The 14,544-nt window shown below is 50.2% G+C and overlaps 1 protein-coding gene across 2 annotated transcripts in view; it reads right to left on the bottom strand.

The window, feature by feature from the left end:
• LOC106863785 (voltage-dependent T-type calcium channel subunit alpha-1H) overlaps window positions 1-14,544 on the bottom strand; it is a 115,602-nt gene that overhangs the window by 31,340 nt on the left and 69,718 nt on the right. The window contains exons 13-23 of one of the 2 annotated variants that reach the window (XM_088174233.1): window positions 13,846-13,936; window positions 11,595-11,803; window positions 9,102-9,536; window positions 7,341-7,441; window positions 6,859-6,982; window positions 6,672-6,740; window positions 6,390-6,574; window positions 4,203-4,329; window positions 3,734-3,859; window positions 2,544-2,633; window positions 1,465-1,678 (exon numbers count right to left, since the gene is read on the bottom strand). In XM_088174233.1, coding sequence (XP_088030359.1) covers window positions 1,465-1,678; window positions 2,544-2,633; window positions 3,734-3,859; window positions 4,203-4,329; window positions 6,390-6,574; window positions 6,672-6,740; window positions 6,859-6,982; window positions 7,341-7,441; window positions 9,102-9,536; window positions 11,595-11,803; window positions 13,846-13,936 — 1,771 coding nt within the window. The remainder of the gene's footprint in view (window positions 1-1,464; window positions 1,679-2,543; window positions 2,634-3,733; window positions 3,860-4,202; window positions 4,330-6,389; window positions 6,575-6,671; window positions 6,741-6,858; window positions 6,983-7,340; window positions 7,442-9,101; window positions 9,537-11,594; window positions 11,804-13,845; window positions 13,937-14,544) is intronic. The other variant, XM_088174234.1, reaches the window with a different exon arrangement.

Below are 14,544 nucleotides of genomic sequence, written 5' to 3'. Positions count from 1 at the left end.
TAAACTTTGAGTTTATCTGAATGTCTTTTAGGTCAGCACATTGGGGTAGAAGCTGCACAAGGAGGACCCCTGGGACCCTAAAACTGATTCTCCTCCCTGTGCTGGAAATGCTGCCTTCAGTATTTCCACCCTCAGACTCACAAAGCAAAATGGGAAAAGGGGAAGGAAATTGCATTTGAACTCTTGGAAATCTCTGCAGAGACTCAGTGTCTGAGCTGGATCTCATTTTGAGCCAGGCACTGGACTCAGAACTGGCTAAAATCAAATGGGCTTGGCCCTCCCTGTGGTGTCATTAAGGTCCCGTGGGGACAGCAGTGCCACCATTTAGTGCTGAGGTGTCCCCTGGCTCTAACGAGGAGCACCAGAGGAGCAGGAGAGGGGCTGGAGGGATGCAGGGAATGGGATGGGGTTTCTGCCAGCACAGCCTGCCCCTGTTTTTCCAGCTGGAAACGGATAATCCACGGCTGGATGTGTGGGACACAAGCAATTTGTCCCAGTATTTGCTCCTTCCAGGAGATGACACGGCCAGGCAGAGTCACAGCACTGCTGTGAGCAAACAGGGCCACGAAAGCTCAGCTTTACCCCTGACTAAGCTCAGCTTTGATCTCAGTGGCCAAGCCAGGTTTGCTCACTCCCCAGAAATGCCTGGCAGGCTCTCCCTGCTCACTGGAACTTGTGGGAAAGCTGGGGCTGCTCTCCTGGCAGTTTTCCTGGGAATCCCCATTGGCTGCTGGGCTGTCCCAGGTGCAGCCCACCCGGGGCAGGTGGGAATGAGCAGGTTTGGGGCAGGAAAGGAGCACAGGCTCAGGTGGTTTTGGGGTTTGATGGTCCCTATTAGACCCACTGAGAAGGGAATTTTGGCTGAAGGCCTCTTTTGGCTAACGGCCCTGCTCCTGGCCAGCGTTCCAAGGACAAAACGAGTCCCAGGACTGAGTCCCAGCCTGGAATGGGACGAGCATCTCTCGTCATGGACACCTTCCCAAGAGGAATTTTTGGGATTTGCAGTCCCACCCCGGGGCTGCCCTGCTGTCCCCAGGCCGTGGCTCTGCCCATGCCCCCATGCAGTGTCTGTGGCATGCGGGGCCATGCTCCCTGATCCCAAAATCTGAGGAAAGAAATCCCAAATCCAGCCCCACCGATCCATCCTCAGCCGCAGGCGGCGCGTTAAGGCACGGGGCAGGCAGGGATGCTGCTCACCCCGGTGTCCCTCAGTGCTTGGGACACAGAGGGCTCTGCTGGAGGAGGATTTTCTCCCCAGCCAGGTGAGCAGGTGACAATCCCCAGCATCCAAGGTGCCACCAGCCCGAGCCTTACGGCGCCGCCAAAGCGGCAACGAAGCAACGCAACCTCCTGAAAAAAAAAAAACACAAAACCCCCCCAAAAAAACCAACCCCAGAAAAGAAATCTTGCTTTGGGAGCAGGCAGGGCTCAGAAAGATTTTGGTTTGTAAGGCACTCTACCGACCAGACAGGTACATCTCCTTACTCCTGCGCTTTTTCTCCAGGCGCCGCAGCCGCTTCTCCTCGCGGCGTCGCGCCTCCTCCGCCTCCTGGTGCTGCCGGCACTTGTGGAAATTCTCCACCACCACCCCCACGAACATGTTGAGCACGAAGAAGCTGACGATGAGCAGGAAGGAGATGAAGTAGAGCAGCATCCAAGGGTTGTGGTTCTGGACGGGCTGGGGGAGGGAGAAATGAGGGAGAAGCGGTTTAAATCAGGTTTTGGTTTGTTTGGTTTTGTTTTTTTTTTTTTTTTGGAGCAACAAGTTGTGTGGGGAGGAGGAGAGGACTGGGAGGAGGTTTTTCCCAAAGTGTTTTCATCTCACCTTCTCACTGACTGAAATTTTACAGTTTGGTGCAAAACCCACCCAAAACTGCCTTACGGGATTTAATTATTTTGGCATTTATTTCACACAGCTTCAGATAAATCTCAGTGGATGAGCATCAACCCACCAGCAAGATAGTTTCGGCTAAAGATAGGCTCCAGATTTTTAATTTTTTCAGATGTGGGCTCCTGCTTAATGTTTCTCAGTTGTTAGCAGATCTTCAGAAGTGGGGGAAATGCAGTCCAAAGCGTTACTGTGGCTCTGGGTGGGTCCTACTCATGCGAGACTCGACTTCCCACGGAAAATGCCACCAAACTCACAAACTGAATGCCTTTTCCACAACATTCCTGGTGGTTTCCCATCCTCAAGTACCCTCATTCCAATTCATTCTACATCCTCTGATGTAGGACACGTCAGAGCTTGCCTTACATGGGAAGCAGCTGTGGAAAAGCAACTCCAAAAAAATGAGAAATTCAATCAGGACCTTGAGGAGGTTCTGCAGCTCTGCTCGTTCCTGGGATTTCAAAAACCCTGGAGTACCCAGGGCTGGGGCTTGATCATCTTTCTGAGTCTGCCACTGTGTGTTTGTTTTTTTTTCATCAAATCCATTGTCACTTAATCACCCAGGAGGTTCAAACCCCTCCCATTCGAAACAAAGAATAATCCCTTGAAATGGAAACAGCGATTTCCCAAATGTGCAGCAGGTATTTGGGTTCACCTGCTGGTCAATGCCCACGGCATCCAGCCCGTCGTACATGATGTTCACCCAGCCATCCTTGGAGGAGAGCACGAACAGGGACATCAGGGCCTGGAAAAAGGACACAAGAGGTTGGTTGTTGGACCCCAGGAACCTGGGATTTTTGAGCTTTCTGTGTTTTCTGGCACTGACCCTCAGGAGAACACTGCTTTGGACCTGAGGCCTTGGAGAAGGCTTCCAAAATTGAGTGATGGAGTTAAAAATCACGGGTGTGGAGTTAAACAGAAGTGTGTGATTTCACACGGTGAAGGGTTTGGAATTTGAGGTTTTTCTAATGTAGTGATAGGTATGGGACAAGATGGAGGATTTTGGGTGTTGCCTCTTTTCAGTTCATCTTCTTCAAGGTTTCAAGCAGCAGTTTCTGCTTGGACAGTGAGTGCTGCACTGTGGTCACAGGAGTTTGGTTATTGGGTCAAAAGCACAAATAATACAGGTGTTAATTCTCTACTGGACTGTTTATCTTTAAGAGACTTTGTAACCAGCTCGATTCTCCTCCATTTTGCTCACTTTCAGCTGGTAGCCAGAAGTGTTGCAGAACTCTCTGTACTTCAGATAAGATTTAATAAACAACCAAGCCTGAACACAAGAAATTCGTCTCCTTCGTGTTTTTTAATCCTGGCTCTGAGTGAAGAAACTGCAGACAAGCCACTGATTAAGTGCTGCAAACACCACCCTTACATCTGATCTTGCTTTTCAGTCCCCAGAGAAGGAGCTCCCAACCCCTCCTATGGCCTGGCCTGCTTTTCAGCCACCATAAAGCACATTTTTTCCTTCAGCTGCAAACAGGACAGCAAGAAATCAAGAGAATAAAAGGGGAAATTGAGGGATTGCAGCCCAAAGCAGTGGCTTTAGGACAACACTCCTAAAAACAAGCAATTGTACAACTGTAGCAAGAGGTCAAGATTTGATCTGATCCATTTTTACACACTTAGGGTGAAAGACAGAGATTTCCAGATAAAATCACAGAATAACCAAGGATGGAAAAGGCCTCAAAGATCACCAAATTCAAATATTAACCCACTGATAGATGATTGCAGCATCAATTTTGGAAACTTCCTAGGATGGAGACTCCACACCCTCCTGCAGCCACCCATTTCTAGCATCCATCCATGAAAACCTGGCACAGGAAATCCCTGCAGGGAGGACTTTACCTGCCCCAAATTGTCAAAGTTGTATTTCCTCCGGACCCATTTGTAGTGGGCATTGGTGCAGTCAGCCTTCGTGGTGATGTTTTTGACATCAGGGCCATCACAGTAGTAGAACTTGCCTTTAAAAAGCTGCATTTGAGAACACAAATTAAAAAAAAAAAAAATTAAAAAAAAAAAAAAGGAACAAAGGAAAAAAGAAAGCAGCTTTGAAAAGTCTGTTCTCTGATTTATCTTTCATTCCTTTAGTGGAGTTCATCAGGGAGGTCTGTCTGCTCTCCTAATCCTGAGATCCTTGCTGGGAGCTGCTGCCAACCCCACCCTGGATCATTTCTCCTAAAGCCTGGCTCTTCTTCCCAAGCTGAAATCTTCCTTTGGAGGCATTTCAGCTCATTATTTCCACCTCAACCCCAGCAGGTGAGAAGAGCAGCTTCTCTTTTGCAGCAGTCACGTACAGGGGAGGGAAATACTCTACCTGGACCCCTAAAATCCCAAAGATAATGAAGAAAGCACAGCAGATGAGAACAATATTCCCAATAGGCCTCAAGGAGGAGATCAAGGTTTCCACCACCAGCTTCAGACCTGGGGCTCTGCTGATGACTCTGGGGGGAAAAAAAAAAAAAAAAAGACAAGACCAGGAAACTTTGAATTTTTATCCGTGTCCTGTTATCACCCTCTGCTCTCCGAGGTTGGCACGAGCCTCCTCTACCTGCAGGCAGGGATTTTTTTATTTTTTTTTTTTTTCAAGACAGCCAGAACATTCCCAATCACCTCAGGTGGAATTTGTAGCCGTGGGAAGGGGTATTAACCCTTTAGGAAAGAAAGAGGCTCCACCTAAAGGGTTAATTCCCCTTTCCACGGCTACAAATGTAGCCGTGGAAAGGGGAATTAACCCTTTAGGTGGAGCAGAAAAAAAACCACGCAGCTATGTGATCTCTCTTTCCTATCATGAAAGAAAATGATGTGGCTGCGTGTTTTATTTCCGCACCTAAGGGGTTAACACCCCTTTCCATGGCCACAGGAATTCCAACAGCGACAGCCGGGCAGAGTGAGGAGGGGACACTCCCCATGGGCAGGTGGGGTTTTTGGGACCTGACCCCAGCACAGGGACACGGGCAGGACCCTCCTTCCTCTCAAAACACGAGAGCAGCTTCCCCGTGGGGCTGGGGGACTGCACTAGTGACCATGACAACTTTCCAAACAGAGTAATTCCAATTTGTTCCCTAATTAGTTCCTGCACTGGCTCTTAGCTTAACAGCAGCCTGTGATCAACAGCTCCACAGCCAAAGGGTCGATCCCGCTGGGAAGCACATTCCTGGTGTGCTCTGAGGCAGTTTTGGGGTGTTTGGAAGAGTTTGGAGTGTTGCTTTCCTGGAGGAGAGGCTGGAGAATGCACTGCCCTCCCCTGGGGATGGGGGAGTGGAACCAGCCCCAAGCCAAGCTTTCCTGGGAAAGGCCAGGTGGGAGTTTTTGCCTGAAAAACATCCAAGTTGGTTTTTAGGATGGGCTTGTAGAGGGTGAGTCTTGGATAATGATGCCTTGTGCCTGCCAAGCCCAGAGAAAAGGAGTTTTGTGCATTTCCACAGGGTCTTGTTTGAGAGAAATCATGTGGAGACTGAACTGCACCTCCAAAGTGTTAGGAATGGTCCCTGGAGCCATCCTGTGCTCAGTGAGGCCGTGGTGAGAGGTGATAAATTCCTTTCTATTCATAGGATCTGGCCTAGTTATTCTCAAAGACCAATTCCCCCTTTCCTCATGAACTGCCCGTGCCCTGAATTCTGTTCCCACTTCTGTGGTGGCACAGGGTGACTTCAGGGTGTCCTGGGGGGCCAGCACTGCCAGGGGACCCTGGTGCCAGCAGCAGAACAGCGAGGAGCCAGGAACACTGATTTCCTCACCACTAAGGTGACAGGGAGCACAAAGAGCTGTTGTTCTCATACTCCAAAGGATTCTCCCTTCCTCACAAGCACAGCTTTGTCCCAGAAAGTTTCCAGGTTTTTGGAGGTGACTGTCTCATTCCCCTGAAATTTCAGGGGGAAAAAAAGGCTCCCGTTTCTTGCCAAGCAGGATGAAACCAGAACAGGAGCTGATCCAAATCCCACTCCCCAAGCATTATCCCTCCTTATTGCGTGATCATAACCCAAATATAAATTATCTCCTATTATTATTACTATTATTATTATTATTAATATTGCTCCTTTTCTGAAATACTGGAAGCTCTGCCCTCCTGTGCCTCGCTGAGGGAGGAGCTGCTTTGCAGGGATGTTTGGCAGGGTCAGGAGAACAGGGAAGGATGCTGGAGTTTATCAAATCCTCATCAGCACCTGCTCAACTGCAAATCCCTCTTTTCTGGGGAAATTCCTGAGAGGCTGTGCAGTTGAAGGAGGAGGCAGAGTGATTGGGAAGGGCTGATGAAATTGCAGCGTGGAGGAGGCTCTGACTGCACTCACTCTGGATTATGACAACACCTCTCACTCCAAACTCCCGCCGTGCGTATCCGAGCTGGAGATGATGAATTGGAATTCATTTCACCGTTTCCAAACAATTTCTCACCGAGTTTAGGAGATCCCCAAAGATGTTTCTACCCGTGTTGTATTGCAGCTTTTCGTGTTATTAAGCAAGACCTCGTGCATTTCCCAATCTCGGATTTATCAGCGCCTACCGGAGAGGTCTCAGGGTGCGCAGAAGCCTCAGCACACGAAGGACTCCCAGGATTTTGGCTCCTCCCGCTGATGCCATGGACACAATGATGTCAATGATGGATACAAAGACCAGGACTCCGTCCAGGACGTTCCAGCTGCTCTGCAGGTACGTGTTCTCCCCAGAGAAAAAGCCAAGAGCTACCACCTGCAGCCAGGGGAAGGGACACATTGAAATCTTCACTCTGGCACGGTCTGGTCTTTGCCAGAATTTGCTCTGGGCCATGGGATGAAGCTCTAATTACCTTAACCATCATTTCAGCCACGAAGATGGCAGTGAAGATGTAATTAGAGACACTTAGGAATATCCTTTCCTGGAAAACACAGAACAACAAAGAGAGACGACTTAGAAACCCAACATTTATCTTGAGGGGTCTGGCCCTGAGGAGATGAAGGTGAGGCTGGGGGATGGAGGAAGGAAACGCCTCTCACCGTGCTCAGGGGGTCGATGTCTGGTCTCTCCAGAGCAATGGTGATGCAGTTGAGGAAGATAAAGACCAGCACCACGTGGTCAAACATTTTGTGGGCAATGACCTTCTGGCACATCATTCGGAACCTGGGGAAAGGTGGGAAAAACAGATCCTTCCGAAGTTTGGGGCAGGAATAACCTCCTCCCAAAACCCTTCTGTTGATGTGCCACCAGCACCAGCCCAGGTGGTGAGGCAGCATCTCCACAGGCTACAGCTACTATTATCATTAATAATTAATTATTACTAATGCTGGCTAAACCACTGACAGCAATGGGGTGAACCACACAGTTCTGCCCACACCGAACTGACAACTTCACCTCAAAATCAGGAACTGGATTTCTGAAACCCTGAAGGATTTTTTTTCCCAAGGGGAGATTTGCTAGGAATGCAATATTCCATTACCTCAAACACCTGCTGGGCTGGAATTTCACTGGAATTTCTTACCTGTTCTGTGGGGAAAACAAGTAGAGGGACCAGTCCTCGTGAGTCTTGCACCACTGGGGTCTGTAGGGCTCCAGGGCTTTGCGGATCCGGTAGCAATAACTCTGGATTAAAAAAGAAGGAAAACCTTTTCTTCCTCTTTTATTTTCCTGCCTCTTCAACTTTCACAGGTTTTTTTTTTTTTTTTTTTTTTTTTTTTGTGGAAGGAGGGGGCAGTAAATGGCTTTTCATTGTGTCTGTGGGCAGTCAAAGCTTTTGGGAGAGAGCTGTGGTGGCCACTGTCACATTTGTCCAAGAAAATAAGGAGGAAAGGGGTGGGAAAAGGGAAGAGAGATGGACAGGACAAAGCAAGACTTGTGGGAAGGTGTCATTTTGAGATACAGAGTTGTGCCAAACCCAAAAAGGCCTCAAGCAACCAAAAAGTTAAGTGGAAAACATTTCTTTTTAGGCTTTCAAGCTTTCCTGACACCAAGCAGCTCCTGTGAGTAAAACCATTCACCTGTTGTGTCTGCAGCTCATTTTTGGAGGCATCCTGGGCCAGGGGGACAATCCCAATCAGCCCAGAAATGGGGCATTTTTGGAAAAAAAAGGGAAGTTTTACCTCCTGGGACACCACTGCAAAAAGATCTCTTAAAAAAGGGATCTTTGAGGGAGTGAAGACCCATCCCTCAGCTCGGGACTGCCATTCCCAACCCCTTGAGGTGGTAACACATTCCTACCCCAGATACTCATCCATCCTTTCAGGGATGGAAAAACCACTTGAAAGATGAATTCCTCCCAAAAACTCCCGCAGGACTCATATGGTAAATGAGACTGATAGCACTGGAGATTTAATCAGCATGTACAGCCTGATAACGAGGATGCCCTGGCAAGAGCAAACAGAACTCTGACCGCAAGAAATTGAATCAAGTCTGGCTTATGGGAAGTGAGATTTTACTAAGTTGAAAAGTAAAGTTTGTCTGTGTGATGGTTAACTGGATGATTGCAGTAAAATATGACCAGCCCTCCTGTTAATGGTGTGTAAGCACACGTAGTGCTCAGTAAAAATTGGATTCATGGTTCAGTGTCCCTGTTTCTCTCTCATCATCAATAATTGGTGAGACTCTGTCTTAGGCTGCAATACAGGATGTGACCAAAATTATGGATTCTATCACCATCTGTTAACCCAGCTGGGGCAGTGTTCTTTATCTTTTCCCAACCCATCCTTCCTGCAGGAGATATCTGCTGTTAATGGGCCATGGAGTCCCAGTGCAGGGCTGATAAAATTCCATCATCCCATTGGGAGATGCTCCAGCCAGGGGGAGGAGCCAAGCCTTTCCTACCCAGATCAAAGGTGAGATTTGGAACAGCAGAGCAGCCTTTTCCCACTGGATCCCAGAGGAAAACCAGAGCCTTGCACATCATCCCTGCAGCTTTGGAGGAAAACTGCACCTTGTGCAGGAGCCCTGCTCCAGCAGAACCACATCTGTCACTGCAGGAGGATGCAGCCACCATGGAATGGGACTGCACCAACCCTGACTGACTGACAGGGGCACCTTGGATTCTCACTCTGACACTGCTTTGGGTTTGTTCTCTGCAATACTGGATTCTTATTGTAATTTTCCTAGTACAGAACAGTTATTCCCACTCCCATATCTTTGCCTGAGAGCCCCTTAATTTCAAAACCACAATAATTTGGAGGGAGGGGGTTTACATTCTCCATTCCAAAAAGAGGCTCCCGCCTTTTTTAGCAGACACCTGCCTTTCAAACCAAGACAGACTCACATCCTCCATGTCATCCTCGTAGTCCAGGCCGTCCTCCTTGTGGCCATCCACCCTGAGGAAGAACTCGGCGCCGGGGCCGTGGCCCATCTTGCCGTTGCAGTCGTGGAACTCTGCGGGCAGCAGAGCGGCGGGGCCCAGCCCGAGCTGGCGCACCGAGGGCACTCGGAGCAGCTCGGGCAGCTCCTGGGAGCCGCGGTAATCCAGGGATTCCGCCCGGCGCGGCAGCGAGGGCCGGCTCAGCGTGCTGGACTTGGCGTCGTCCGAGTCGTCGTCCGTGCTGCCTTTGCCCTCTCCCGACAGCAGCGATTCCCGTTCTCCCGACTGGTTCTTCTTCTTGAGGCTCGGAGCCCTGCCCAGGCTGTTCCAGCTCGAGCGGCGGCTGCCCCAGTTGCTGCTGGTGCCCCAGTTGGCGCAGGGGGAGCTGCGGAGGCTGGACTGGGAGGGAAGGCAGGCGTGGGATCAGATTTGGAGATCCCCAAAGATCTCTACCCATGGTGGATTTTAGTTTTGTTTCTACCTTGTTATTTTTTTTTGTTTCTACTTTGTTCTTTTCTTGTTTCTACTTTCTTTCTGCTTCTTTTGTTTCTACCCATCTTGTATTTCAGTTTTGTTTCTACCTTGCTCTTTTTTTGTTTCTACTTTCTACTTCCTTTCTACGTCTTTTGTTTCTACCTTCTACTTTTTTTCTACTTCTTTTGTTTCTACCTTGTTCTTTTTTTTTTTGTTTCTACTTTCTTTCTACTTCTTTTGTTTCTACCCATGTTGTATTTCAGTTTTTCATATTACTAAGCAAGACTTTGTTTAAACGGGGTTGTTTGCAGCAGGAAGAGCCAAAGGATTGGGGTTTTTTTGCCCAGGTTGGTGAAAGTCATGGCTTTCCCCTTCCTGCTTTTTGGTTCCAGTCCTCCTCCATCTCCCTGAGATGGGAGCACCAAGGCCAGGCTGAGGGTGGTCCTGGATCATCCCTGGAGCACAGCCACCAACCCTCTGTCCTGGTGACTCCCTGGCAACACCAACTCTCCATAAAAATGAACCCAAAGATGTCAATAAATGGCATTTTGCTGAGCTCACATTCAGGTGGTTTCAGCTCCCAAATTCCTTGCCTTCCAAAGGGAACCTGAGCCCCCCAAGACCCTGCTGGGAACTGTGCCCCTATTTCCATTACTTTCCTTCCATTTGCTGCGTGAGGAAGTGGAGTGAAAGTTTCTCCTCCACAAATTTCAGGTACCAGGCAATTCCCAGGATGAGAGAGCTTAAGGTCAGCGCAGAAAAAGCCAGGAGTAAACTCCCTTTTCCCTCCATGGCTTCCTGCCAGCACAAACCAAGGCAAACTGCCTTCCTCCTCCTCCTCCTCCTCAGTGCTGCCAGCTCTCCCCTGCCTGCTTCATCTGCCTCTGGCTGCTGGCTCTGCCACGCTCCCCGAGAAGGGATTGGAAGGATGAACATCCCTCTCCAGCACTCTCAATCCCGTGAAAGCCCAAGGCAAACAGCAGTCAGCTCTGTTTTCTTTTCAAAGGCATGAGGTTGACTAAGCAGCTTAGAGGGGGGTGGTGGCTGTGAGGTGCTTTCACGGTCTGCTGCCTTGATTTGAACATGATCTCGCAGTTACAGAGCAGAGGGGTGGGATGGAACAGCAGCAGAAATCCACTCTGCCTGCTCCGTGTGTGCTCAGAGCTGCCTTCCCACCCCTCTGCTGCAGGCACAGCCAGCAGCTCCAGCCACGTCCTGGTGCAATCCTGGCATCAGGTGAACGGCACAACCTCCTAAAGGGCCCTGGGGAACTCAGTGCCTTCCAAAGGAATCATGGAATTATGGAATGGCTTGGCTTGGAAGGGACCTTGAAGATCATCTCATCCCATCTCCTCATTTCCAAGCCTCCTCATCCCTTTTTCCCTCATTTCCAACGGGGCTGCAGGACTGTAACCAGAGCTCAAGGGAGAATGCTTCACCCCCTGACACAATGTAAATTCAAGATACAACCCTAAAACACTATGGGGGGAAGCAAGTCTGATCCTCACAGAGCACCTGACAGCTTTTCCAAGACATCCCAAATGGCCGGAGTGGCTGGGAAAGGTTCCTGCTCCTCCTCCTCCTCCTCCGAGGGGAACTGGGCTCGTTGAGGTTGTGGCTCTGCAGTGAGGTGGTTTGGCAAGGGCACCAGTGAGGCACCAGGCAGGAAAACGCTGGATCCTGGTACATTCCCTTTGCACGCACTCACCGTCCTTGGCTGTTCTGTTGTCACCGCACACCCCAGCTCTGTTCTCCTCCTGCCTTTATAGACATTTCCCACCTCCATCACCCTCCTTTTCCTTCTCCATTGTCCCAAACGTCTCACACTGCCCTAAACCGAGCTCAGCCAGTGCTGATCACACCAAACTTGTGGGATCAACCCCCGTAAGGACCATTCCCTTGATCCCGGTGGGTCCCACCCCAGAACATCCCACAGCCCCGTTCTGTGTCACTGAGGGGCAGCTGCCGCCCACAAGAACCTACCAAGGACTTCTGATCGTAGCCCGTGGGGTCCAGCGAGGCGTTGCTGCCTCTCCTCGAGTCCCCGAGGGCGTGCAGGGAGTCCAGGTGTGGGGAGCACTTCGGGGTCGGCATCGGGGTGGCCGCCGTGCGCATGATGATGGGCGGGGGCACGGCCCCCCTGCCCTCCAGGTGCCCGTTGGGGGTGACAGCCAGCGAGTACATCTTCATCTCTGCATGGAGGGGGACACAGGACACCACGTGAGGGGACACTGCTCCTGGGGACCTCCAGCAGCTCTGCTGAGTGGAGCTCTGGGCAGGAAGATCGTCCCACGGCGTTGAAAGGTGTCAGGGGAGTGCCACGACTTCTTAAGGGGCCTTGGGGAACTCAGTGCCCTCCAAAGGAATCCTGGAATGGCTTGGCTTGGAAGAGGCCTTGAAGATCATCCCATCCCTTCCCATCATCCCATCATCTCATCATCTCATCCCATCCCATCCCATCCCATCCCATCCCATCCCCACTAGATTGGGTTTCTCCAAGCCCCTGGAGCCTTGAGCACTTCCAGGATGTTTTGCTCTCTGCTCCTTGGGATTTAGAGAGTGGAATTGGAGTTTTGGGGCTGACAGAGAATTTCCAGGCTGAATTCCACCTGGGGATTTCACCTCCTGTCTGTGTCACTCACAGGTTTTTAGGATTTTGTGATGTGCCTGAAGTTCACCCATGGGGAGGCACTCAGCAAACTTGGGGACAGGAAATGGAAGTTGTCTTTACCCACCCATAACAGAAACCTAATGGCACAGCACTGTGGCAATCCCAAAAATCATCTGTTTTAGCTGTGTGGCAAGAACAGACTGCAAATCCCAATATTTGCACTGAACCAAACCAGACCCAGCACTTCCAGCCCTGTGATAGAACCAAAGGCTGGTTTCAAACTCCAGACTAGAGCTGAACTGACTCCTGTTTTACTGGGCTGAGTGGGCTTTGGTTTTATATCAGAAATAATTGAGATTTCAGAATCAACCTTTTGGAGGGGGAAGGATCAGAAGGGAAGCAGCTCAGGTCTGCAGGGAGAAATCCAAGCGAGTCCCTTACCCCTGCTCTCTTTGTTCCACTGGGGGCTTTTGCAATAAAATCTGCTTTAATTGGATCTGGTCTGTGCACAAATCCTTGATCTGCACCCCAGAAATCCATGGGGACACTGGCATTCACCTTGAGGGTGGAAATTCCAGGTAAAATTTGCTGCTCTGCCAGAGAGGTCCCTGCTGCCCCTGAGTGTGTTACACACCAAGAGCTCTGCACTGGAATTGTTGAAACCTTTTTGCTGTTGAGTCACCAGCTGGTCCCTGGACACTCTCACTCCTGGAGCACGTTCAGCCCTGTTTTTATCTCCTGAGCAGAGGTGACAGTGTTTATTTCCCCCAGCAATCTCTCCTCACCTGGAGCTGGTGCAGGTTTGGTCCTGTGGGCTCCTTCCCAACCATTTTGCAAGGGACATTGGATCACTTGGTGTTGGGGATTTGCTGCTCCCCCTCCAGCCTGAGCAGCTCCATCTCCTCCCTGTGATCCAGCTCTGCCTCAGCCTCCCCAACAAATGATTCTGCCCCTTCCTCAGCTGAATTCCATCTGCTCCCCTCAATCAGCATTTCCTTGGCTGAATCAAATCCTGGTTTAGGAGCATTTGGAGGGATCCTAAGAGAGCCCAGGCTGGGAATCAAAGGAAGCAGGAACTAAAGTGGCTCCTGTTTACCATCATTCGCTGTTAAAATGTGTGATCCCTTTTTTGTCACCCCTCTGGCTGCAAAGTGAAGGCTGTCACCTCCAATTCCATGTTTTTGGTACACCAGAGCAGTGTGGGCCTTCCCCCAAATCGGCTGCCAGACCCTCCTGGAGCACAAATGAGCAGCAACATTTTCCATCCATCAAAGCTCACCCAAATGCATTTTGTGTGGGAAACCAAAAGGAACAGATGAGAACATGATTGACTGGAAAAGCTGCCGAGAAGTGGGGTGAGAACATTGCTGTCAGCAAAGCACTCTGTGCTAATGGTGCAGGAGGAAGGAGGAGAGGCAGCTAAAAATTCTTGGGGACGTTTGAATTAGAAAAAAACATCTGTCTGAAGGAAATATCAGCGCTCATTTAGCATCTCCTGCACTTTGCAGAGCTGCCCTGGTGACTTTGCAACCAGATTAATTGCCAAACAAACTGGATTCTTCCATTGTGGGAGCAGAGCTGTAGCTCCCAGATTCCCAGGAAAATGCAGCCACAAAACCCCACCTGTTGCTCTGAGGTCTTTCAGCTTCTCAAACTCGTCCTCGAAGTTGGCAGATGTCTTGTCCTCATCTGTGTCTGACCTGTTGGCATCTCCCTGCAGAGAGGAGGAGGGTAATTAGCACACCCAATTCATTAGGATTCCTCAGCAGCTCAGAGCTCCCCTTGGGAATGATCCCAGGCAGGTCCCTCTTCCCTGTTTTCACTCATTTGGACAGAAATGTGGCTGTCACCGTGTCCCTGCCATGCTGCTGTGCTTCCTACACTGCTCCAGGCTCCTGGAACAGCAAATCCCAGGGGAAAACATCACAGAGCAGCTGGAATTGCAGGAATGACTGAAAAACCTGGCACGGTGGGGCTCCTTGTCTGCTCCCTGTGTGATCCCAGCTGAAAGCACTCAGGGTTTGATGTCAAAGGATGTCAGGGGGTTTTAATTCTGTGTTTGACAGCACTTTAGATCTGGAAGCCCTGATTTGCTTTCTCCATGCTGGCTGGGAACAGATTGTTTTGGGAAATCTCTTGGCAACCTGAGGCAGAGGGAATGAGGCCAGTTTGCCTGGCAGCCCTGCAGCATCTCAGGACAGGGGACAGCCACCCTCAGCCTGCCTTTCCTCCTGGAAATCCAGCTCCTTTTCCCTTTTGTACCAATGTGCAAGCAGAAATGACCAGCCTGGGACAGACTGATGGCCAGGTTCTCCCTGCTGG

The sequence above is a fragment of the Sturnus vulgaris genome, chromosome 16 (assembly GCF_052056855.1).
Source record: "Sturnus vulgaris isolate bStuVul1 chromosome 16, bStuVul1.hap1, whole genome shotgun sequence".
NCBI classification, from domain to species: domain Eukaryota; kingdom Metazoa; phylum Chordata; class Aves; order Passeriformes; family Sturnidae; genus Sturnus; species Sturnus vulgaris.
This window is presented reverse-complemented; position numbering and strand designations above follow the sequence as displayed.